The sequence below is a fragment of the Acanthopagrus latus genome, chromosome 14 (assembly GCF_904848185.1).
Source record: "Acanthopagrus latus isolate v.2019 chromosome 14, fAcaLat1.1, whole genome shotgun sequence".
Taxonomy (NCBI): Eukaryota; Metazoa; Chordata; class Actinopteri; order Spariformes; family Sparidae; genus Acanthopagrus; species Acanthopagrus latus.
Genome location: NC_051052.1, coordinates 1,172,477 through 1,199,276, shown reverse-complemented (window position 1 = coordinate 1,199,276; position 26,800 = coordinate 1,172,477). Strand labels below are relative to the sequence as shown.

At 41.8% G+C, this 26,800-nt stretch overlaps 1 protein-coding gene across 8 annotated transcripts in view; it reads right to left on the bottom strand.

Moving 5' to 3' along the window:
- Window positions 1-1,291: 1,291 nt before the first annotated feature.
- The window catches only part of LOC119032792 (protein bicaudal D homolog 1-like), a 58,268-nt gene continuing 32,759 nt past the window's right edge, over window positions 1,292-26,800 (bottom strand). For 4 of the 8 annotated variants that reach the window (XM_037122330.1, XM_037122332.1, XM_037122333.1 and 1 more), the window contains exons 5-12: window positions 23,880-24,054; window positions 20,007-20,522; window positions 19,741-19,919; window positions 18,473-18,863; window positions 17,693-17,887; window positions 15,426-15,577; window positions 5,016-13,927; window positions 1,292-2,764 (exon numbers count right to left, since the gene is read on the bottom strand). In XM_037122330.1, coding sequence (XP_036978225.1) covers window positions 12,889-13,927; window positions 15,426-15,577; window positions 17,693-17,887; window positions 18,473-18,863; window positions 19,741-19,919; window positions 20,007-20,522; window positions 23,880-24,054 — 2,647 coding nt within the window. In that variant the 3' untranslated portion in view covers window positions 1,292-2,764; window positions 5,016-12,888. Of the gene's footprint in view, window positions 2,768-5,015; window positions 13,928-15,425; window positions 15,578-17,692; window positions 17,888-18,472; window positions 18,864-19,740; window positions 19,920-20,006; window positions 20,523-23,879; window positions 24,055-26,800 lie in introns of all 8 variants that reach the window. The other 4 variants (XM_037122336.1, XM_037122338.1, XM_037122337.1 and 1 more) reach the window with 3 other exon arrangements.

Genomic DNA, 26,800 nt, shown 5'->3' with positions numbered 1-26,800 from the left:
TAACTTTCTTACTGAGTTAATTCATTTGATGTAAGGCCTTTGCAACAATTAATTATCACCAGAAAAACATATATTTAGTTTGCATATGTATGCTATGTACATAGCTGCACATAGACATTTAACATAGCAGTAACAGAAAACCCTGGAAGGTCCTCTGTAAAGAAGATTGTTCTCGCCCATTTCTATCAGCTGTGATCACTGATCCTGGGCCTCTGCTGCCTCTAGTGGTTAAAAGATGAACCCCACAAACAGAGGGAGCTGCTGAAACTCAGACCTGCTTGTTCAGCCCTCAGCCATGTCTGGTACTCTCTCCAGAGCAGGGTATGGTCATGGACAATCTGAGCACACTTCTTTTTCCTCTCCTTTCCTAGTTTTAGCAGGTTTAGCAAGTCATTTGTCCTTCAGTAAATCAGACTGTTAAATGAGAAGGACAATACAAAAAAGGATTTGATGGTACTGCCTATGACTATGTGCAATGGTAATCTTCATTCAATACTTGGATGGTGCTATATATATATATATATATATATATATATATATATATATATATATATATATATATATATATATATATATATATATATATATTAGTTGGATTCTAATGGTGATGTACAGTTTGTTTTGTGTACTTCTGACATTGACCAACCACATTTCACTGCCTTGGGCAATAAAGCTCACCTTGACCTTGACATGCAAACATTTCGGCAGACATGACAGTATGACTAATCAACTAACAACTGGTCCTACGACTCAGAACGATCAAAGAACAGTTTCATCAGCACTTCTGTTCTTCCTGTCTGACAAGCTGTTTTAGCTCCCGTCTCTTTAAGACCTCCCTGCCTCCTGTCAGGCTCTGACTGGCCAGTGTTCACAGGCCTGAGCAGGCAGCACGCTTTCACATCAGCTCTGCTGGTATTTTTATGCAAGTATGGCCATATGGGGGAAATGCAGAGACTGTGCAGTTATGACAACACAAGTCCTGACAGCCTAATTAAAGGTGGTGTCTCCTAATATGGCATGTGTACATTTCTTCATGGATTGAGAATCATGATACTTCACAGTGTTTTTATGGCACCTAGACCACCTTATCATTTAAAAAAGACAGGTCATCATTTTCTACGATGTAGGACTTATTACTTATGATTACTCTGCTCAGGCTTCCTTACCTTTGCAATGAAAAGCCTTAAAAGCCATAGATGATAGATAACATATTTAAAAATCTAAAGCTGGAATCCAAACATACATGTTTGTCTACAATACTGTAAAAACAAGTAGAAAAAAGAAAGCAAACTTGAGCATTAGAAGTTTAATTCTGATTTGAAAGTGATGCTTTTAGTGAGAATATGTCTGAACCAAAATGTATTGCAACAATATTGTTTATGAATGTTCATCAAGTAAATAAGAGTAAGATCCTGACAGCAGAGCACGGTCTTATGAAAGAACGGAAATTTAAGTTGATCAAACTTCTTTGTGACTTGTGTTGCAGTGGCCACAGAGACAAAGTGGTACTGATAAATGCAGATAAACTTGCAGGATGTGACACCTTCAGTATTATTTTAATACTCCACAGTGTGGTGATGTCAGTGGGTAAACACCTTGTTACATCTATCCTGTGCAGAGGTCCACTCATTGTCAGCTTTTTTCCAATGATGCTTGCTGTTTTTAAATGATACACATTATTTTCTGGAGTGACTATGTCACCCAGCTGGCCTGGGAACGCCTTGGGAGTGTCCAGGGAGAGGGAAGTCTGGGTGTCCCTGCTCAGACAGCTGCCCCCGTGACCCGGTTGGATAAGCGGATGAAAATGGATGGATGGATGGATGGACATTACTTTCTCTCCCCAGGCTCATATCAGCTGATATCCACTTGTGTCCTGTTGGCTTCCTCATTTGGCAGTTGTGCTACAAGTGAATTGCCAGCATGGATTGACAATGCAGTCAAAGAGTACAGAGGAGTCTTACTGTGTGAAGTTTCATCTAAACACTGCCAACTACACAAAGAGGACATGTTGAATATTGATGTCGTGTCAGCTTTTTGCAGCTTTTAATGAAATACTTACAGTAACACATACGTCATTTTTGGAATGCATTGCTCTAGTTTGTGCTTATCCTGCATACTTCATGTTTAAATGAAGAGGCAGACTTCATGTGTATGAATAATACATGTGAACCGGAAAAAAAAAAAAAATTAAAACATGAGTCAAAAATAAGCAACCATGTTTGAAGCATCAAAAGCTAAAATCTATACAACTGCACATGCGTAATGAAATACACACAAGGATTAACATACATGTATGATACTATTCTGTGACTAATACACATTATGGGACTCTTCAACCAAATGTTTACGTTAACACACAGTAACAACTGTGAGTGACACCAAAAGAAGATCTGATCAATTTCATTTGGATGACTCGAACTGAACGGATGAATACGTGGATAAATAGGTGCTGCAGTTCTGACGTGGCTGCATCAGTAGGTTCTTGTGGCTCTGCTGGCAGTCGCGAGTGTCACAGTAGCATATTTCTGCTTCTCCAAAGCAATGTAAGTGTGAGCCAGGCACTCCCTGTAGAGGCAGTGTGGGACTGTTCTCAGGTTGGCCAGTTCCTCTAGACAAAACGTTGGGTGAGTCTTATGTGTCAACAGTGCGAGGGGTCAGGTGGTATGTTCCACAGACACGGAGGACCCAGAGTGGACTGAGGACGCCAGACAGGAGGCACTCATGGTGGGCGTCTGCTGAGGGATCCAACAGGGTCGACACACTGCTGCTGAGAACAAGGAGTAGAGATCATGGTTCAGCCTCAGTGTGAAACAGACAGTATGCACTGCTCTACAGGTCACTAGTAAAACCCACTGCATTTCATAAAAAATATGGATTTGAGGCAAACTGTCTCAAAATGTCATGTTCAGCATTAGAAGACATACTGACAACATTAAATGCAGAAAATATTAATACTCACAGACACGAAGAACAAATGTTCACATGCATGAAATATTCATGAAATCAAAGATTCAGAGATTCAGTAATCTGTTGTTACTTATCTAACTGTGTGAGACTGTTTTTACTTATGCAACTCACTCCAGCTTTAGCACCAAATGCAGAACAGACCTGCAGCAGTGAATGAAGAAAAGACCAGTCGAGTGTGAATTATTCCTGAACAAAAGTGTAATCTTACACTTCATGTAAGTCTAAAAAAACTGTGTTCCTTCAATGAGCAGAAGAAGTTGTTCCAGTGTGGATGAAGTGAACTTCTCTTCCAGAGCAGGGTCACACTGTAGCTACAGCATGTCAATCAGTTCTAGATGCACATCGATCCACTTTCTCCCTGCTGAATGACACCAACTCAAGCTCCACTTCAATCTTAGTGAAGTCAGAGGAGCGACTGAGATAGTAGGGGTGTATCTGTCCGTGTGGCAGGGTGGCATATCCAGGGTAGGAATCATTACTCCTCCAGCTGGCGATGGTTAAGCCTGTGGACCTGGATAGAGTTTGCTGGTTTTACCACTGTATTGGCGATATGATCAGTTTGCAAAACACATTACATAGGGAGTCCTGGTGACTGATCCAGTGTAGGAATATCACATCTGAGTAAGGGGGGCTGTCCTCTCTTACCCGGTCCTGTATCCCAATGTTTTTTTCCCTGTTAGGTTTGGAGATCCATTAGTGGTCACATTCAGCAATTCATTATAGGTAGGTTGAGTCTCTCCAAGCATCCTGACACTCTGACATGTTGTCCTCATCATAGACTCCAGCTCCAGGTGCATTTCTTCAGCCGAGACACAGGCCATGTGAGGTGACGTAACATAACTTTCTCTGGTTTTTGTTATCATTCTGATGTATTTGGGCCCTAAAACTTCTACTGCACATCACTACTACCAGACTGGCAACATTCACAGACTCCTAGCCTTTTTTTTCCCCTCTTCTCAACGACACAATCTCTGCACACACCCCAGAGCCAAACAGTTTAAAAAATATGCGACAGCAACACGTAATACAACGTGTTAAAAATGTACACGTTCTTAACATGTTGTTAACGTGTCGTTGACGTGTTGGAAGTGAACTGCTGGGTTTCCATAACAGGTGTGTCTTCACTGCAACAGGGAAACAAGCTTTGCTTGTTAAAAGGTTGCTGGAAACAAGACAACAAACATCTGAAAAAAGGAGGTTGGGAAATTGTACAACAGAGTACTGAGGCCTCCGTTTTTTTCAGACTGATGAATAAGTAGTCTGTAGTTTTTTAAGTCTACCTTTTAGTATCGGATCAGCATGCTAGGTACCAAAAAACAAAAAGAGCTATACCAGACTGCAAGTCTACGGTCATGCTAGCAGGTCTGTTAGGCACACAATGGAGCTTTGCTTTATGCTAACATCAGCATGCTAACATGCTCACAGTAAGATGAAAATGCAAAGAGAGGTAATGGAAAACATGTAACTTTAGTATGTTAATTGGCTAAAATTACCTAATTAGCAATAAACAAAAAGTACCTGCTTTGCAGGTATTTGGTCAGAAACCAAAGTACAGGACTAACGGAGAGTTTCCTTATAGGCTGGTGCTCTGTACGTCTCTGAACGTCTGTAGCAGATTTCCTAGCAATGGACCAAATTTTGTTGAAGCATTTCAAGTAAACCACAAATGTGAACCCTCATGGACCATGATGGTGCCAGAGGGAACATCAGGGGATGACCAGGTCAGTAGGATTCATCCTCTGGGGAACATGTCTGTACATTTTTTAATGGCAATCCATTCAGTGTAGATGAAAGTTACAGACAGACAGACAGGCAGCACGGCAGTTAAAGATAATGTTAGACATTGCTGAAAGAAAAAAGGAACCCTCCTTTGAAGATTTTAGGATTTTTTAGTTTTTTTTTAAAACCTTATTTTAAACACTGTTGCTCTAATCTGGGTGAATGTGTCGTAATTGTAAAAAAAAAACTGGGACAACTTGTGGCATAAAGGGGGCAGCTTGAAGAGGGCAGTGAAAATGCTGGTACTGTGTATGCGATGTTGCTTTTACCTGGGAAAGGAGCAGAAGAGGCTGAAACCCTCAGCTGTGGGGAGGGTACGAGGAACGGCACTGAGGCAGAAGGCTACTGACGATCTGGAAGAGACTGACACTGTTAGACAGCACAGATACACACTGTTAATATTTCAGATTAACACAAAAGATAACAAGGCTTGTCCAGTGGAGAAAAATCAAGGACTCAGCACTTACCTACACATCAGTAAGGTTAGGGTTGGGCTGGGTTTAGTGTTTTGATGGAAAGTTCTTCTAGAGTTTTGTTGTTTTGAACTTGAGCTTTTAACTACAATGTTATATTATGTAAATAAATATTCTTAGTGTGTAGTGATAGGGGAGAATGATGATTAATCACCCAATAACAAATAAGACACAACGTAGTAATTCATAGATATTTGCAGTATATATTAATATAACACTGTACAGTTAAAGCTTTAAAATACGTGATATGTACACGTGCATTTAAGTGGGCAGACAGCAAACAGGCATCAGACACATTTATGACATTTAACAGTCTGGATGTTTGCAGAGCTCAGTGGTGCTGCCCACAGTGTTCCAGGACAGAACCCAGTCAGAAGGGTTTGATCACAGGAAAACAAACCTGTGACTCTGCAGTGGAGTGTGATGCAGTGGGCGCTGCAAGCAGATACTCTGAGAAAAGATTGGAGTTTTAGCTGACAGACATTTCATAAAAAATCATTTTAAATCCAGCAGGTGGAGCCACACAACCTCTAAGTTTCTAAGCAATATTAGACTCAAGACCAAAAAAGACACAAGGCAAAAAGGAAGAAGAGTACAGTACATGCAATGTTAGCCCTGCAGAGGAACCCAGACTTGGTTATTGTCCTTAGGTAGGTGAGACTCCTCATCATTGGCCCTTTAATGTCATCATGGATGTATCATACACTTCCAATCCAAACATGACCGCTGATTCCAATCTAAGCTAAAGTGGAACCCATCTTTCAATTGTGACAGGTAACATTTGGTGTAACTCAAACCCTAGTAGGAGGGCTGTTCCTTTCCGCTTCACATAAACACTGATTTGACCTCTTCTTCATACTGTAGTGGACAGCGGAGTAAGATGAGACAATTTTACTGCAATATATTTATTTCAAATATGTACCTCGGTTTTCTGTGTACCTATGAAAAATGAATAAATTTATCCAAGTATGAAGCTTTCGTAACACTGACCGATAAAAAAGAAGTAGTCTTAACTTGTCTCAAGGTGGAGATCATTTAAGCAGGGGATCGAAATTAAGCCCTCCAGGGGTAAACAGCCACTGTTAAATACTGATGTTTAACATAAAATCCAACAATTTTGAGATCATTTGAACTTTATTAATGCCACCAACTTAGCAAAGGCAAAAACTTACAGCATACTTGTAAGTAAGTAAGTAAAAAGTTTGCACTTGTTAAAGATGATAAGTGAACATTTTCAGGAAAGATTCAACTGTAATCTTTGTGTGTAGCTACAGAGAGCATGTCTGTGCTTTTGTGTGCACAGTATTTGCAGCTTAAAATGAATTCATTAATTAATTAGTGAGCTTTTAGGAATATATAAGATGTATATGTGTGATGAGCACTGGTACATTTTACTTCATGACCTCCAAGGTTTCGCATGTTGGTTCAGATCCAGTTATTTTAATTTTAATACCTTATTTTGTAGCTTACACTGACTTAAATTAACATATTACAGTGTCCAAATCTTTCTATTATATATAATAGATATTATATCTCTTTTATCTAAGATAAAGGACTGATGCTCCATGTGCTTCTATCAAACATGAAGTGAGTAATTCACACGGCTACTTGTAAATAGTTACCTGGATACAGTGGGTGGCTCATTTTACCCACTGGCTCAGTTTACCCCCTCTTTGACTTGAACTTTGGCCAGTGTGGTGGAGTTTTCTGTTCAAGTTTAAGCTCATTTATTCTGTTGTTCTTTTTAAATTTTATGTACAGCATTCATGGCTACAAATCCAGCTTAGCTGGTTCAAATAGGACTTGTTTTTACTCCATTTGGAAATATATGGCACTTTTTGAGCTTCATTTTCTTCCATTGACAGACCAGTATTGAGAAGACCCAAATACATAAGGCTTTTGGTTCCCTGTGTGGCTTATACAGTCTTGGTGTAAGGTTTCTTGGTTGTCTATTTAGTGTAGCTGCCTTTTAAAATTTCTAGCCCAGAGCTCCTCCAAGATATTGAACTGCCTCTGTCACAAACTGCTTCCTCCTCCTTAAAGAGGAATATGCCACATCTTTTAGTTCGACCATCACTTCTATCACTGAGATTCACCACTCATTTCTCTATGAGGACCAGCTCTGGTTCTTTATGGAATGCCTGTATGGGAAAACTCCTTAAATTAACCTTCTTCCTTAAAGTAATAATTGAACTTAAAAACAAAACAAAACAAGTATTAAATGAATGCCTGAATGAATTCAATATTGTAGGGAAAGTACATCAATATCAGACTGAACAAAAATCTTTTACATTGTGATATTTCTCTCCTGCCCTACCTACTACATCCTGTAGGGAATATTTCAGCATATGATTCACTCCGGAGATGGTACACCAGTTGAACTTCAGCCTGGCTGGCAAAGCTATCAAATTTGAAATGGATCATGGCATGAAATATTGTTTTAGGTCAAAAGGCCCCCAGAGATTATTCTGAAACAGCACATACATGAGACTGCACAACCAGTATTCCAGGTGTACCATGGGGCAGAAACTACATTTGACAGACCTCAGGTTGTCTCAGATTGGTATAATTTCCTCCTAATCAAAATTTAGCAGAAGTATGTTGGCAGAAAACAGAGAGATATGTGTGTGTCAGTGTGTTTGTGTAAGTCGTCTGTGTCTGTTTGGACCGAGCGAGCGAGGGTATCACAGAGAGGAGATCACACTGGTTTCCATTGTTTACCTAAGCCAAAATGCAGGTCACTCTGACACAAAGTGTTTGGATTCTTGAAAGTCCAACTTTGAATCACCTCAACTTTCCCTCAACAAATTAAAATGTTAGATATCAATTTGGGAATAAGAAAGGTAAATATACCTTGGTAAACATGAGTCTGTCTGAGTGATAATCCTGCACTGTTGCTGAATTATAGCTGAGACAATGACAGCAGACACAAGATATGTACCGAAAGCATTTCAACCGGATCAAAAATGATCTCAAACTAATACGTACATATATCATATTATTTTAGCATTGATTTAGGATCAGTTCCACATGGCTGACCATGATTGAACCCATTAAAACTCAAAAAGACCCTCAGACCCAAAAAGTCAGCGTCACTATCATTAAGCTCAACATTCTTTGCATTACCTCAAAGCAGTAATGTAACTGACAAAAAGGAATACTGCCAGAGTGGTCTGCATCACTGTCTCCTCAACTTGATCATTTCAAGTACTAAGCAGCTCATAACACTTCAGTGGGAGGAATGTTAAATCAAAGAGTCACAAACGAAACAATAAAATCATTATTTAGTCTGACTGAGAATGACTTCTCTCAAATATGGTACTATGCAGTATAATACTGAGGGACAACCACTGTATTCAGTATTCAGCTTCAAGACAGTAAGTGGCAGTGCTGAGCCCACTGCTGCTCTCCACTATGTGAACCATATTTCAGTGGCTTAAACTGAGTAGAATAGAAAAGAACTTTCATGGAGTCAGTGAGGTATTTTCTGTTGCCTCCACCTGTCTGACTGTGCTTTACTTATTCCAAATAGCTGAAAGTATTCCTTACTTAAAGTTGTTATATTGACGGTCTTCCTATAATGAATTTCAGTGGCTGCTCAATATCTGAAAACCTTGGAGACAAAGATGCAGAGCCATTCTATGTAACGTGACAGTTCTAGTTCCCTGCATGTATATTTTTACAGTGTGTGAAATAGAAATCAGTAGTTGAGAAGAAGGACACACAAAAAAGCTGAAACTATACAGCATTCTCCAGAAAATGGTCAGCAGCAAAGTATGTGATTTGTACTAAACTGTGTAGACAGGAACCCCTGGTTAGGTCCCGTAATGGAATTAAAGGGGACATTTATCTCCTGCTAACTATCTGATTTGCAGTACAGTGCTGACTGAGTGCAGCTGAGATCAGGGAGGGATATAGTGTGAATGAATGTCTGTACCAACACTGTGTCAAAACATTTTGTTGTCATACTGTTCATAACTGTCGCAATGTATCATTTACAAATCGTGAACAAGTAGTAGCATACAGAAAATGTAAAGAGGACTCATCCTCAAATGCCATTAGCTTTCAGATCAGACTTCTGACCTGGAGCTTTAATGGTTTACAATCAAACAATAAAGGCAATATGTGAGCCCATCAGGGCAAAGGTGTCTTTCAAAGAAGACAATCAGATATGTGGAAAATAAAGGTGACGTCAAATGAGTTTTTGCCCCATCTTGCATATTGAAAAACTTGCATTATAGTCAATAGGGTGCAGCCATTTACAGTGTTACCAAAACCAGTAGTCAACAGACAACACTGACTTGAGAGAAAAATCAAATAAAGAAGAAACGTGGTGATTAAAGGTTCCAATGAAGCAAAGTGAACATGGTAGAAAAGCTGAAGGGGACATGGGGAAGTATTTGGCAAGTTTGTATTCTGGACAGCACCCAGACAAAAAATACACATATACTGACAGTTACAAGAATGATCTGACTTTGCTAAGTTATTTTGCCACCCCACTGAAAGCAATCCTAGCCAAAAACAAATACATAAAACAGCAGGTAGCTTGAGGTGCAGGTGTTGAAATGAAAAATAGATGAAGCACATTAAAAAGTTTTTGTTACCAGCAAACAGGCATTTGTTATTAGGCTACACTGTGTGGGTGCTGTATAATAGGCTTTGTAAGGCATTCACAGACACAGGGAGTACGGTATCATGTGTGCTGGACTGGTAGGATCTCAGATATGATGTTAGCCAACAGTTTAAAATACATCAAAAGCATTTTAAGAAATGAGTTTGCTGTGAACTCAGGTCAAATGAGAAGATCAACATCAATTGTGAACCCAGTACAGAGGTGTTGGTCAACTGGGAAGTACCAAGTTGGTTTTAAATTTTTCTGCATTCTGCCAACATCGCATGAATGCAGCTCAGATAGGAATTTCTTCCTGATCCCAGTCTTTGTACTACTTAGCTAGTTTAAACCCTTCAGACTTATCTCTGTACTGGACCCCGAGATGAAACTGATAATAATCTTACAATGCAAAACAAGCATGTTGCTCTGAATTTCAGAATTTCTTAAACTTAATTATAAATTTTCAGAGATCTGTCTTGAAACTGAAACTAGAGGAGCAATCAGACCATCACCTAAGTGGTATTATGATACAGGACAGGCTGTGGCAGCTGTTCGGTCTGCTAACTTCATTAGTATCTCTGCAACACAGTACATAGACATCTTTGACTTAATGTCAACGCTGTTGTTTCTTCACATGCTGCTGAAAATGTCAGTTCATTTTTTGAACATTTTAAACTTACAAATTGCTCTTTTAAATTCATTTGAAGATTTAAATCATCCCAAACTATCAGTGTCCTTCTGTAGAAGTTATATTTAATGAGCTATTTAACAGTGAGGGACATCAGTATTGTTACTGATTTGCATAAGGGTTCAGATGTCATGTTGCATAGAAATTGGTTTGGTTTATTTTGAACCTGCTCAGGGTGGTGCAGGGCTAAAAGAGGCAAATTATTATGAGATTCATACCATCCCTCAAAAAATTCATTCATTTAAATGCCAACCACGATTGGTTGGGTTTTTGGGGTTTTGCAACAAGCTCTAAGGCAATTTAGCTTGATGCATGTTGTTAAACAACCTTCCTACATACTGTGTCACCTTTTCATAACAAATTGCTGATATGTTAAAGTAATTTGACATGTTGAGGATTTCAGATTGATAGCAGTGCTAAATAGTTGATAAGATTAAAGGTTGTTCAAATAAGAAATGAGGAGAAATCAACATCAGACTATTGGCACACATTCTTAGTGCTTACTCCAAGTCATAATGCTTCTTTGTACAATGACTAGACTATGGTATTCAGCTGATTCAACACAGGTCATATGCCATGTTTGAGCGCTTTCCAAACCCCTTCCTCCTTCTCATAAAATCCTCCCTGCCAGAACCTTCCTTAAAGCTTACACCTCTGTTGGGTGATTTTCTTCTTATGGAAGGGGAAGGACGTCTGCAGTATAAGAACATCCAAACATGAACATGCATAGCTGTGTACGTGGCTGTATAAGAACAAACACCTGGGTGGTGCTAGAGATGGACCAAAAAATGCTGGAGGCTGAGCTGATGATGGCAACAGCCCTGGACGAAAAATTAAGACTACATTGCACACAAGTATGTGTGTGTTAGATAAAGTGAAATCAAAGCTGAAATACTTAAGAACTCAGTATGCTTCAAACACATTTCTGGTTGAAAGGCCAAGCACCATGTCCAGTACCTTCTCCTCACACCCTTCCAATGCAGGAATTCAAGCTTGGTTACAATCTAACAAGCATGCCAACTTGGCATGGCCACAGCAAGTGGCCAGGTGTGCATAGGTGTAAAACTTTGCCAACCCTCTTTTTTTATTCTTCACCCACATGCTGCCTTCACAGATTGTAATGCTAAAATTTGCAGCTTCCGCAAGGTGGAATGATCATGTCTTAGCCCTCTCTAGGACAGACATCTGACCCTAATTTTAAGTGTGGCAAACCAAAACAGCTATAGACCCTTTTGTCTTCAGATCCTTTGGCCCAATTCCAATACACCCCGTGCCCCTACCACTTAGTCCTAACCCTCTGTTGGGATACAGGTGTAGGGTTCAGCATTAGGGGTGCATGGTTTTTTTAGAGGTGTGCTTCAAACTGAGGCTTATGAAAACTCATTTTAAGGCATTATGGTTCCTTTTCTTAAATTTACTTGATGAGTTGATTGATAGCGTTAAGTTTTGAACAATATGCGAGCATCCCAGTTGTTCTCTCTACAGATAAATGGCAAATGGCATTGTAATGCAGGATTGCCAAAGTAATGCAAAAGAACTCACCACAGTTGAAGGGGAATGTTGGAAGGGGATATTGCAATTGTGTGATCCCGTCTGTTTACATAAATGCCATTGACTACTGATGATGTATAAGGGTCTTGAAGGGGGGATCTTGTCACATTTCATAGGGAGAGATTTCAATCACTACTCCTTGTAACTCTGAGGAGGCAAGGGGACACTCAAAAACAAGGAGTGGGGGTGAAAATTGGAATGGGATTGAGCCTTTGTATAACCTAATCATTTTGATTCATACTGAACCCTTAAAATCTTGCAAACAAAGGAGAAGGCTTGCACTGAAGGATATGCGGTTTACAGTGTTTGTGTATACAGTATATGAGATTCACTACCATTTAAAACAGAGTGGATATTACATTGAATATAGAGGACAGTATTTAATGTGTCATGGCCCTCATTTCAACCTGTGAAAGTGTCCAGTCAATGTCTGAATGTCTCTGTGTTTTAATCACTTCATGCATGTGTGGTCACAACCTGAAGAACCTACATCCTAAAAACTCTCATTAAAAAGTCTCTATTAACGTCCTTCTGTGGACCAATCAGCAGCCTCAGAATAAAAGGAAGGCGGGCCGCTTGTGCTCCTTATGTCAAATCCCTGAGCAAAGTCACTGAACATTCAGAACCCATTGGCCAAGCTTAGGCACAGGAAAACAGGAATTAGGAAACAGGAAACCACTCTGTCCTCCTCTCTGTGAGCCCAGACTCTCATAGGTGACAAAAGGAGAAGGATGATGGGAGTTGCAGTTTTAGTGTCAATAAGGAGCCTGGTGGAAAAGCCTTGAGGAGGCATACAGTAAAGAACTTAAAGTAGAGCATCAGTGCCGGGGCCGGTAAGAGCTGTAGTATCTGGGGTAAAGAGGTGTGTAGTGAGTGGAGTGGCTGTAGGAGGAGGAGGTGCTAGGGGTGAGGTAGGAACTAGAGGGGATAAAAGCAGAAGAAGAGCTGTAGAAGGTAGGGGAGTAGCTGTGGGAGAAAGAAGAGGTGTGAGTGGAGGAGTAAGGGGAGGATGGGGAAGGAGTGTGGAGGACAGAGGAGCGTGTCAGGCTGGACAAAGGCCGAGTTCGGGGTGAGGGGCTCCACGTGGAGCGCCTGAGCCCCAGAATAGGGGACCGGTAGGGAGAAGAGGGGGCAGATCCTGGCTGCGTGGGCCTGTCAGTAGTGGTGGTGGTGGATGGGGTAGAGGTATGAGAGTCTGTGGTGATGTGCCTGGAGAGGCCAGAGCTACGGGGCAGAGTGGGAGAGATGTTGACACTGAAACTGTGGGAGTCAACCACAAACGTCCGCAGCCCCACGGTCCACTGGGAGTGAGCCAGCCTCAGAGGGGTTGAGGGAGGTGTTCGCGCCGAGGGGGAGGAGGGGGGCTCCAGAGATGGGGGGCTCTCTGGTGCTAGAGGGCCGGCCAATGAGGCAACCGCTGATGATGACGGACTGCGAGGGGGTATGTGTGACGTAGGCGAGGTGAGAGCTGAGGCCAGAGCTGCAGCAGCTGCACTGACCAGAGACGGGCTAAGGGGGGCAGTGAGATCATCGGGAAGAATTGATGTAGGACTAGTGAGAACTGAAGGGGGGAGGCTGACCGGGGTCAAAGCTGAAGTTGTGCCTTGGGCTACGTTGGAGGCCAAAGCAGGGGCTGGGGGACTTACTTTGGGGGTGCTGGTCTTCCTGCGAGTAAGCCTGCCCCCACGAGTACGGTGGGTCTGCTCTTGGTCAAAGGCTAAATCCTCCAGGCGCTGGGTGAGGGCCAGTTTCTGCTGGATGGCCATCCGCAGGAGGGAGTTCAGAGTCTTCTTCTCATCCTCAGCTGCAGCCAGCTGCCTCTGCATCTCATCCAGCTGGGTCACATATTCGTCACACCTGGAGAGAGCAAGTTATTGTGTTATAAGTTGTTGACGTTTTGGGAAATACATTTATTAAATCACTTTCTTATTAAAGGAGAAGGTCGATATTACTCTCATGTCTGTTTCTTGTACAGGGAGGTACCAGCACTGGAGAAAGGAGCACATCTTACTGATCTTCATCTCGCTGATGAAGTTACAGGGAGCTGTGAACTTTGGTTTGTGAGAGTAGAGATTATCAGAGCTGCCGTTAGCTCGTGTACCCCAGCTAGCTTGGCTTGCAGCTCATCCTTCTTATTCTCAACTGCTTTTCTCTGTGTTTGGTGACAGTATAGCTCTGTGGAATCCCTCGCCCTCTACCACACTGCTTGGCAGCATATCTCAGACCATCACAATTTCTACCTCGTGACGTGACCTCCTCAGACATGGCAAAGTTGTGTACCTGCCTATCTTTTTCATGGGGGGTGGCTGCCAGGTCTTGAACCCTAGTCCTCGCTGAGGCATTAGAGCTAACCACTGTGGGTGTGGGTATTGTGGAATATCATAGTTATAGTTGGCCTGCTATTACTAAACTAAGTAGCATCACACTAACTTTCATTTGACTTTTCATTTGATTTCCTTTCCCAAACTGAGCATCCATTGACAAACAGCAGTCATTTTCAGTATATGTAGGCAGCGGATCAATTTTAACTAGAACTGCCAGCAGTTATGAACAGGGGCCTCCACGATCTGAACCCAAGTGGTGTTCTATTTTTAGACTTCTGTGCTAGTCCGAAAGTTATATATTGATTATTGCAGGTACAAGCGGCCAAAATGGTTTTTCTCCGCAGGATGGCTGGGGTCACCCGTAGAGATAGGGTGAGAAGCTCAGCCATCCGGGAGGGACTTTGAGTAGAGCCACTGCTCCCTCTTGTGGAACGGAGCCAGTTGAGTTAGTTCGTCGTCTGATGCCACCAGGGCGCCTTCCTAAAGAGGTGCTCCTGGCACGTCCAACTGGGAAGAGACCTAGGGGTGGACCCAGGACCAAGTGGAGGGATTACATCTCCTCTGTGGCCTGGGAGAGCCTGGGGATTCCCCAGTCCGAGCTAGCCGACATGGCCGGGGAAAGGGAAGTCTGGGGCTCACTGCTGAAGATGCTGCCCCCATGACACGACTCCGGATAAGTGGTTGACAATGAGGATATGATGGATACATGATGGAAATAAAAAAATTGTTTTCAGAAATATTGTGTTTTCTGCTTTATGCTGAAGTGGCTGTCCTTCAAGATCACAGTACCAGCAGTGGACCAAAGCTAATTTGTGTGCCAGTCGGTGGATTTTGCAACCTTAAGATAGTGCCAACCTAGCTGTTATTTCATCTCCAGTCTGTTATTCCAACTTAACAGCTGCATTTTTTTACTGATTAAAAGTAGATCTAAGGGAATGTGTTCTGTGGCTTTATCACTGATTCATCATATTGTCATTGTTAATCCCAAAAGTACAGTAGAGAATTTAAAAATCTGCAGTTTCAGCTCTGACCTGGTGGCAAACATGGCCCGCAGAGAGGAGAAAGTGGCGGCATCTTCCTTCAGGGCCTTGAGTTCATTCCTCAGCTTCGTCATGGTGTCAGTCACCATGGACTTCTCCGCCTCGTACTTACTCTTCAGGTTGGCCAGGGCCCCCTCTGCTGTCTGTGTGAACATACACACATTCACAGAACATAAATTCTATATTCTCTTTTCTCGATTTTGCAATCACTTATTCACCTTAGTTTGTTTCCCACTTTCACACTCTGTACTTTAGGGGAAGAAATGTTAATGAGAAGAGAAAGCTCTTCATTGATTCAGCCACACTGAAAAAAACACATTGCTCTACTTTAAAGTTTGCACTGTGTAAATCTGCTGTGATAAAATAAATATATAGAGCATGCCCAAACTCAAGAGTCTTTACACTCTGTACAGGAATGGATTGTTAAAACCTGTACAGGATGTGATATTCTGCCTGTGTAATTGTCATTTTGAGTATAGTTTGCACTCTGTGTAAATCCAGGCAGCTCAAGTGTGAAAGTTGAGTTTTTCAATTGGATAGACATTCTCTCAGTGGATAATGTTAGCTGTAGCATTTGAATTGTATCACTGATGTACACAGTCCTCAGGGGAAGCCAATTGAAGCAGGCAATATAAACTAATGGCAAATGGGCAAAGGTTTGAGACATCGAGTGAGTGCTTCATCAACCGTACTGGTTGTGTTTCAGGGAAGGTGTGTAAACAGCTGGACCATAAACTGCTGGACTCATTCCCTAAAAGCACTGTTGAACCAAGCACTGGTGGCTATTTCTGGATTACTTGCTTGATTTATTTTGTGGTAACAGCGATTAGACTATTGTCAGGCTATCAGCTGAAAAAAATAGATGATATAGTTTGTTTAACTTTTTCATGTTATGCCACTGCAAATGTATTTGCAACAAACCCCTTGTTTGGTATATGCACTGCACTGATTGCTGTTGCAGCTAACTTCATTGCTGTTGTTTGGCCATCCATCTGTCATTTACAAGAATCTGATTATCAAGGAATCTTGGTCCTACGACCAAAACAACACGCAAGTGGATACCATGCAGTTTTAATTTCCCCATGGCGGACAAACATGTGTGAATGTCGAGCCTGTTGTACTGTTATCTCCTCAGTCTTGGCTACTATATTATGGCAGTGAATACTTCTGTATGATTGTATAAGCCTGCATTTGTTCGTGTTTGATTACTTACTTTTAGATTTTTTTCTGTATTACAGGTTTTCTAAATTGTAATGTTTAAATATGCAAATGAGGCATTATCTAGTTAAAATACACTAAAATACATACACTTCTACAGCAGATAATACCAGGCTCAAAATAGGAAAAACAATGCAAACACTTCCATTAAATTATTTATTATTACCAAATGGACGATCAGGACAAGATGCCTTTTTTCAGGGTGTATTCTGGCACACACTGTATTCTGTATTCACACTCAGGGCTCTATCTAACACTCAGTGCAAATGGGCACACAGCACAGTGCAAGTGTCATTGCTAGTTTCAGACCAACACAACTGTCAGTTTCACAAATAGCAATGTACCTGCACCCACGTTAAAGTGAGGTGTGGTCAGGCCCACTGATGGAGGATTGCTATCTTGAGGCAGCAGAAAGTGACAGCACCACAGAGCAACATAAAGCTGGTCTAAAGTCAAAGCTGCAGCTGTTTCCTGATGTTTAAACGACTCATTAGATGCTCCTACACAGGCGGGTTCACACCGTTCATACACTCTGATTTTATCATTTGAGAGGCTGCTCTCAGTTATTTTAAATGATTCCATGAACACAGTCGTGTCACTGTAACAAATATTGTGGCACATTTAGCAAATATGCAAAACTAAAAATAAATATTTGCAGAGCGGGCAGCCTCTGGTTTATTAGACGCATGTTAAAACATGATGGACTGTAGTATATACAAGACGGTGTTTTATTGTTTTCGTACAGATATCTGCTTAAACTAATGTCTGTGACTCACTGTTCACGACGGTTACTCTTTGCATGACTAGTTTACATATACCTCATCTTTATATGTGCAAGTTAGGCGACTTAATTAAAAATATGCAAATTTGCATACCTGTTGAAAATAGAAATCTCTGTGTTTTTACCCATTCTCTTTAAAATAGTCCAAGACATGAAGGTAAATTGTTTTAATCGCCTGTTCTGTTGAACCAACAATCACACCCAAAACATCGCCACTATATTTGCATTACATCATGATATTTTTTCACACACATCTCACCTGTTTGTTAGCCTTGAGCACCAGTCTGAGGGTGGCTATCTGCTCTCTCTTGGTGCTGAGCAGAGACTTAAGCTTCAGGATCTCCTCCATGCAGCTCTCCTTGTCCTTGTCCAGGAGAGGGGCCAGTTCCCTGGCTGCAGCTCTCTGTCTGGACAGCTGCAGAGACCTGTCTACTGCCCTTTGGAGGTGCTTCACCTGGGGGAGGAGAAAGGAAGTGAGGATAAGGGAAGATAAGAGGATACAGGAGGTCCACTTCATTTTGGAGCTTTTTAAGGGTAAAAGCAAGCAGAGAAAGGAAGTTATCCCCACTGCCTAAACGAACGGCACAGGAAATCATTCCTACCTGGTGGCATCAAACTTCACTTCACTACAACTCTCACTCCAAAACACACAAATAATTTTTCACTTTAAATATTAATAATCTAGATAAAACTGTGCATTATTCTCTTGCACCTTATGGTTCACTTACCTTTACTCCACAATACCTCAGCATTTTATAATTACTTATGCATTTTACTGTATATAGCACTTTACTGTTTTTTGTATAATGTATATAGTACTATATTGCTTCTTATTGGCTCTGTATTTTTCCCTTATATTTTTATTGTATTGAACTGTACTTGAATGTACCAGCTGCTGATGACACAATTTCCCCTCTGGGATTAATAAAGTTATCTATCTATCTATCTATCTATCTATCTATCTATCTATCTATCTATCTATCTATCTATCTATCTATGAACAGGAAGGAGGGAGCGATAAGACACAGCTGTGCTCTACCTGTTCTCTGATGATGGCGTTGAGGTTGTAGATGTTCATGGGCTCCCTGCGCAGCTCACCAGCTGGTTCCAGGGCAGGCGATGATGAGGACGATGATGATGAAGAGGCACTGATGCTGGGTGAGCGGGTCGGAGGTGTGCAGGGAGGCAGGCTGTGATCCGATGGTAACTGGAGGCCTTCCCTGTCCCCCTCCTTCTCCTCTCTCCCACGCTCCCCAGATAAAGGCTCCTTGGATGGGGACTCTGAGGGACTCCGTGACTCTGCAGGAGTTGAGGTTGTCGAAGCGACAGCGGCCAGCCGCCTGGCAAGGCGTGGTGTGAGGAGAACTTTGCTGTTGTCTGAAGACATGGCTTTAAGACTGGCACTGAGGCCCCTGAGCCCTCTGCCTTGTCTGGAAAACAAAAATAAATACATTATGTTAGTGCATATCTGTAGCAGAAATTCACTAACCAACCATCTCTACTTATTCCAGCAACCTGTAATGAGTGTTGTGACTGTTTTGTTATCAAAGTGTTAATACAAATAATGATTGCCTGCAATCATATTTTATTATCTGAAATAAATGGTTTAATATTTTCCTTTTCCTCCATAACTCCAGACTAAATCCTACATTACGGTTTCAGATCAACCACAGCATGGCATGTTGTTTGCCTTAAAATCTGTCCAGCCTCATACATGAAGGGAAGACACTGAAGGAATTTAATGAAATGTATCAAGTGTGTTTGTAAAATATAAGTTCTCAATATATTGGCATGGTTCTTTCCAGTAAAAACATGCTGTCTTCACTTAGAGACTATTATTACTGAGGACTGATAGAGAGCTTCATCACATGGTGCAACAACAATCACCTGTATGTAAGTATATATATATATATATGGCAGACAGACCACTGGCTTTGGAAATTGTTTGAAACACTGGATGACTCATCTCTGGCAAGGAGGAAGTCACCTGACCAAAACAAGGATCAACTGAGAATACCTTGTGACCTTCCCTGTACGAGGGTCTTCAAGTCTTACCACTCTGGCAGACTGAGGACAAGGAATTTGACTGGGACAGTTGCTTAGAGCTGTAACAAAAGGTTTCTGTACTCAAGAAATTTCCAGCAGAACAGATAAAGGAGAATGCCCTACACAATAAGCTTAGCCTGCTGAAGAGGTCCCCACTGTAATGAATGCACAGAAAAACGGATGTCAATCCCTGTAACTTTGAGACCACTCATTCAACCTTTTGACTGTGTCTGTGTCCTACTAATGAAATAGCAGTCAGACCTGTAGTAGTCCAACATGACACGGTTGGGCGTCTCATTGTTGCACAGACAGACGTGGTGGTACAGCTGGGCAAGCTCCTCGCTCAGTGTCACCAACTCATCCTGAGCAGCATTTAAAGCCCCCTGGCTCTCATTGGCTGCTGTCTGAGCTGTCTGCAACTCCAACTCCAGGCTACAGATCTAAAAAAGCAAAGAAGAGGAAACCCTTTATTTCTATAACTGTCACTCATTCAATACAATCAGACACAGTCAGTATGACACAGTTACCTTCTCCCGTTCCTCCCGGCAGCTCTTCTCCAATGAGGCAGCCTGCCTTTCCAGCTTCTGGAGCTGAATGTTCCGCCTTGGCTTCTCCCCCACAGCTCCCTCTGCAAACTGAGCCAGTCTGTCATGCAAAGCCTTCACCTCTGCTTTGAGCTCCACCACCTCTGTCACAGCCACACGGTACTTGCATTGCAGGATTTCTAGCCCTGGTGTCTGGTATGAAAATACCTGACTTTTGTTCAGTATCTCACTCTTATCCTCCTCAGTTATTCCTTCATCATAAGCCTCCTCCTCATCCGCAGCCAGCTCCATCAGGGCTTCATGGTGGAGCTGAGATGTGGCACTGGTATGGGCTTCCTGGTTGAGGTGGGCCCTGCGGTGCAGGCGTCGGAGGGCAATGACTTTTTGGCTAAGGCGGAGGGTCTTCTCATGCTGCTCTGTTAGGGCCCCCTGGGTGTGTTGGAGCTGAGTCTGGGACTCCTGCAAGCTAGTCATCAGCGATACTTTCTCACGTTCAACCTGCAAGAGGCAACAGCAAGATGAGGGAAAAGTACAATACTGTATGGTCCCAGACATCTTTAAAAAACATTTTAAACACAAAACCTTTAAATTTAGACTTTAGGTCAAATATCAAGGGTAAAAATCAATGTCTGCTAAGCTTGAATCCTCTGATTGGTTGTTCTTGCAAAAGCAGTGTTCAAATAACTGGAAATTAGTCATCTGGCTACCCAAGTGACTATCCCCAACACACCTATCACAATAGTCAAATGTTGAAATCTGGTCCTGGGTCTGTATCAAATACATCAACAGCCTGACAGGGACCCACATATAAGCACATTGGATTGTGATTAAAGTCATCACATTCCTGCTAAATGCAGTGATGATTATGTTTACTGGAAAATTAAAGCAAAAGCAAAGCTATAGTAGAAGCCCAGCTATTTACCTCATGACTGTATGTCTATCACAATATTATAATGATCCTCAATTTCATGCAATAACACTTATTAACTGTTGGTGGCAGTAAGGTGCCAAGACACATGCTGAGGCATAACTGGATATATAGTAGGAAGGTTTCAAAATATTCAAATTTCAAAATTGACTGGCTAACCTTTTATAAATAAAGAAATGCAATCAGCATGTTTGTTAGGCTTCAGAGATACAGTGTTTCAGTGGGGTAAAGATAACTGTGTTTGTATACAAGAACACTCCACAGGGCGCCTTTATTAATTTCTGCAATAACCCTGTAATAATGTAATGAACTTTTGAAAGAAAAAAAAATCTGCTTCTTCATGCTTTCAGAGGCCACTGCGAAGGAAACCAAACGCACAGAGCAGCGACAAGATCCCAAGTTTGTCTAATACAAGACATGAACCTACAAGACTTCTCCCACACTGTGTGTGTTATCTGTGAGGACTGTCTGCTGTCAACAAAGACCAAAAACCTAATGTTAAAAAAGAAAGAAAGACACATGGTGTTAATGCCCTGCATGATTTGTTCAAACTCTATCTCTGAAGTGTACGTGCATCTCCACAACCATCTATCTGAGATCTTTTAAACTCAATTCTACAATATAGAAAACAAATAATTATCCAGTACAATAGACTATATAACTGTAATAACACCTTTCTTATTAAATACTTCGATACTATTGGGTGTAAAGAAACAATGCTGTAGCACAAAAGTGGATTCATTAACATTTAATAAGAGCAACCTAGATGAGAGGCATGAAACCCACCCATCCAGTGGAGAGCGGTCGATAGTGTAGTGTGTCAGCTGAGATATAAATAAGCTCTTCCTGTAGCCCAGCCTATCAGAGAGGCTGGATGGATGGATGGGATTACACCTACAGGAACTGAAGCAGATGTGCACACACATGGATGTGTGAATATGAACAGCTCTGTGTTGATCCGAGCATGATTTCATACACCAAGTAATTGGTTGTTAAGTTTGAAAAAGGCGTTGAGAGCTTGAGAACGTATATGAGAGAAAACTGTATGGAGAGAGTGTGTCTGTGTGTGGGAGGAGGAGACAAAGGGAGAAGGTGAGAGACAGAGGGCTCAGCGGTGGGGATACTGTATGACAGCATGGCAGCATTACTGTAAATTATTCAAAAGTCTTGGTCTGAGAGAGGCTGATGCTGGATTATGAACCCAGCAGACACTGAAAGTAAGGAACAAAACTGCTGCATCTTTCCATCACAGCCAAAACATGTCATTATTGTTATTATTATTATTATTATTATTATTATTATTATTATTAAAACAATTTAACTTCATAATGTAATGATTTCACACTATAAAATAAAAAAGGTAACAAAAACTGAATTACAGATACACACTTTACCAATATACGAATGTGCTACATTATAAGAATGAAGTTCAGTTGTCAGAAATAGTAAAATAAAATAGTCATACTTAATTTTAAGTTGGCAGTCCACAAACCACAGATTCATTCATATCTGTACCTGTCATACATACCATATTGACATTTGTACAGTACATTCATATTACATGTTTATGAACTGACTTTAACAGTGAAGTTTGAACTACAAGAGAGGGCTACCATGCCAGTGACCAAAGCTGAAGAATGCGTTTGCACTTCTGTGGGGGTGAATGGGGAAAACTCAACACCACTACATATTTTTTAAGAGAACTATTTGCAGCTGTTGTTTGTGTCAACATAAAATGGAAAATCAAATCTAGAGAAACATCAAGTTGCATTATAAAAAAAAAATGTTACAATTCAATATATCCATGGTTTGCAGAGACAAATGTTGCCTACATTTCCTCTGGTGACTCGGTTGCAAATTGCCAACCGAAAATAAATAATTTTTTAAATGTTGTAAAAGTGGAAGTGCACTTCAGAGTTTGAGGACGGAGGCAAAATAAATGTAGGAGCCATGAATGAATTGGTAGGTGATTTTTCTATTAGTCACAAGGTGAAGGGATATTGTTATCTCTGGTGTTTGTTTTGGTTATGATATTTTATTATGTGGTCATACTGAGTTGGCGACAGTGGGTCACATGGATATGAGTGGGATTATTAGTTAATTTATGCACCTGTTCATTTCTCATTGTCAGAGAGAGAGGGGAAGCTGGGTCACCATATTTTTGTTGACCACTATTTGTCTTTGAACGCTGCGATTACTTTGATTTTGAGTTTGTGCATTTTATCATGACTTGATCATCATTTTTCGTTTATAAAACGTTAAAACTTATTCTCAAACAGCAGTGAATTCTTTTAGGAAGCGCGTCAGACACTCAGGCCCAACCTCAGTCTCTCTCTCAGCAACTTCTTTGTTTGTTTAAGTCACTACAATAAGTTTGACCCCATTTGGTCACAAAATTAGACCTGGAAACAGAAAGAAGTGGGTTCCTCTTTAAAAGTAAGTAATAATATTTTAAAATTAATTCTAAGATGTAGAGATAGCCATGTCTCAGCACCTTAGCTTCGCAGTAGAGACCGATTGGAAACAAACGTGTTTTGTTATTGTTCAGCCGGAAATAGTTTTGCTGCATCCACTCTGATTTCAGTTAAACAGTTATGCAGGGGTGAAAGAGATGAGGCACAGAACATTTTCCTTAGTACGTGGCCCAATGGAAGTATATAAAGTAAGAAAATGACTGAACCCAGAGTGGAATCCTGTTGCACACACAAGTGAGGTGAGTTGAGCAGGATGAGGAGTTACCAAGCAGTGCTGAGAAGATAAGATTAAAACTAGGGAAAGGAAAGTGCTGAGAAACCAAGCTCTCATCACTGCTGTTTGTTCCATTTAACACGTTCATAATGCTCCCATTTTGAACAAAGTCCTTCATGCTTGATAATACTTTCTTTTAGTGAAAAATGAGTATATGGTTGCTCAGAGAGCAGTCTTACTGTCATCAGCTGCTGTTTGAGCTTCTGGATCTCCGTCAGGTTCATCTCACTGAAGAGGTCTGCTGTCACTGTCCCTTCACCTTTCCGAGCAGGTCCTCGGTACTCTCCATTAGCCCTGGGCCCTGACCCTGCTGCTGTCCCTGCTCCAGTCCCAGACTGGAGATGGCCGTTACACCTGAGAGATCAGAGTACAGTACATTATCTTTCAAGTCCAGGAGAGCCATTTTGCTTCCCACATGGCAAGTAAAGAAAATTAGAGAGATTCATAATCAGCTCAATAAACAGAGAAAAGGAACACACACAACTTCTTACCTATCTCCTAAAAACTGCAATAAAAATGGAAAGAGCAAAAGATTTATTTTGTAAGATATGTAATGTGTGTAATGTTACTGTCAACATATTTCATCTGTTCATCTACAATCCTAAACCTGCTCCTGGCATCTAAAGCATGGTTGAAGGTTATTATGGTTCTGTTTTGCTAATCCAGGATAAGGATCAGTGTGCAGAGCCAAACCAACATGACTATATACAACATGTATTGTGTGTGTATCAGCAGCCAGATATATTGTAAAAATCTGTGCCAATTTTCAACTCATGATTGAGTAACATTATTGCACTGGGTGACATGTTCCTTTATTATGAACACAGTTACTGTAGTTTTATAATGATCAGCTTTTTTGTGTTATTTAAATTAAGAGTACATCAGATTCTGTGAGGACACCACCGTACCAGCCCGGACTGTGCACTGCTTCTCCAACAATAAGCCGTGGATTACTAGGGACCTGAAGACACTTCTCAACAAGAAGAAGAGGTCTCAGGTTTCAGGTCGGGAGACAGAGAGGAGCTGAGGAGAGTGCAGCATGAACTCAGGGACACCCTGAGGACATGCAAAGACAGCTACAGGAGGAAGCTGGAGGCCAAACTCCAACAGAACAACGTGAGAGACGTGTGGACTGGAATGAAGAACATCACAGGGATGAAGGGGAGAGACAAGCAGACGTCTGGGAGCCTGGATAGAGCAAACCAGTTCAACCACTTTTTTAACAGGTTTAGCTCTCCTCCGGCCAGCCCCCCTTCAACACCTCCAGCCCCCCACACACCCATGTTGTCCCAAATGGCCCGACCCTCCCCCCAGCACTGTTCTCCTCTACAACACCTCTCCATCTGTCCCCCCTCCATCTCCACCACCTCCTCAACTGATGACATCCCCATCAACCCCCACCCAACAGTGACTACAGGCCAGGTAAAGAGGCAGCTGGAGAGATTACACCAGCGAAAGGCTGCAGGCCCTGATGGCATCACACCCAGGATCCTGAAGACCTGTGCCAGCCAGCTGTCTCCTGTACTGGGACATCTTTACAACTTGAGCCTGAGTCAGGAGAAAGTCCCGACGCTGTGGAAGACATCCTGCCTGGTTCCAGTCCCCAAGAAGTGGAGGCCATCCGACCCGGCAGACTACAGACCAGTCGCCCTCACATCTCATGTGATGAAAGTCCTGGAGAGACTGGTCTTAGCCCAGCTGAGGCCACAGGTGAGGATGTTTTTGGACCCTTTACAGTTTGCCTATCAGCCCCATTTAGGTGTCGACGATGCTGTCATTTACCTGCTGCAACGAGCCCACATGCATTTGGATGGTGGAGGAAGCACTGTGAGGATCACTTTTTTTGATTTCTCCAGTGCTTTCAACACCATTCAGCCACTGCTGCTGGGTGAGAAGCTGCGGGGGATTGGTGTTAACGACACAGTGATCTCCTGGATTACTGATTACCTGACAGGCAGGCCACAGTTTGTCCGTCTGGGCAGTGTCCTGTCTGATGTGGTGGTCAGTGATATAGGAGCTCCACAGGGAACTGTGCTTTCTCCTTTTCTCTTCACCGTATACACCACTGACTTTCAGTACAACTCTGAGTCATGTCATCTCCAGAAGTTTTCTGATGACTCAGCTGTTGTAGGGTGTATAAGAGACGGAGAGGAGGGTGAGTACAGGACACTGGTAGACAACTTTGTGGAGTGGTCCAAACAGAATCACCTGAGGCTGAACGTCAACAAGACCAGAGAGATGGTGATCGACTTCAGGAGGAAGAAGATGCCTTCACAGCCACTGCGGATCAGGGGGGAGGTGGTGGAAGAGGTGGAGGACTACAAATACCTGGGAGTTGTGATCGACAACAGACTGGACTGGAAGTCAAATACGGAGGCTGTTTACAAGAAGGGGATGAGCAGACTCTATTTCCTGAGGAAGCTGAGATCCTTCAACGTGTGCAGCAAGATGTTGGAGATCTTCTACCAGTCTGTTGTTGCCAGCACCATTTTCTTTGCTGCCGTTTGTTGGGGCAGTAGCATCAGAGCCAGCGACACCAACAGACTTGACAAAATCATCAGGAAGGCTGGCTCTGTGCTCGGTCTCAGGCTGGACACTTTTGAGACCGTGGTGGAAAGGAGAATGCTGAATGTGTTACTTTCCATCATGGACAATGATCAGCACCCTCTCCATCATACAGTGGACAGACAGCGGAGCACCTTCTCTCACAGGCTGCTCCAGCTCCGCTGTCGAAAGGACAGATACAGGAAATCTTTCCTGCCACATGCCATCAGACTTTATAACAATAGTTAAATAATCTGGTCTTTCCATACAGTCCATACGCACTTTATCTGTTTTTTTCTGTTTTTCTTTCCTGCTACATGCCATCAAACTGTACAATAATAGTTATATAATCTGGTCATCTAATACAGTACATGCACACTTTATCTGTTTTTCTTATGCCCACCGGTCCACTGCTGATTATTTATCTGTTTCACTGCACCTTATATTTTATTTTATTTTTTGCACTATAATAACTACCTCTTTTTATACATTATCTATACTGTGTATATTTGTACATTGCATTTTATACTGTAATTAATATGTTATTTCTTCTTTT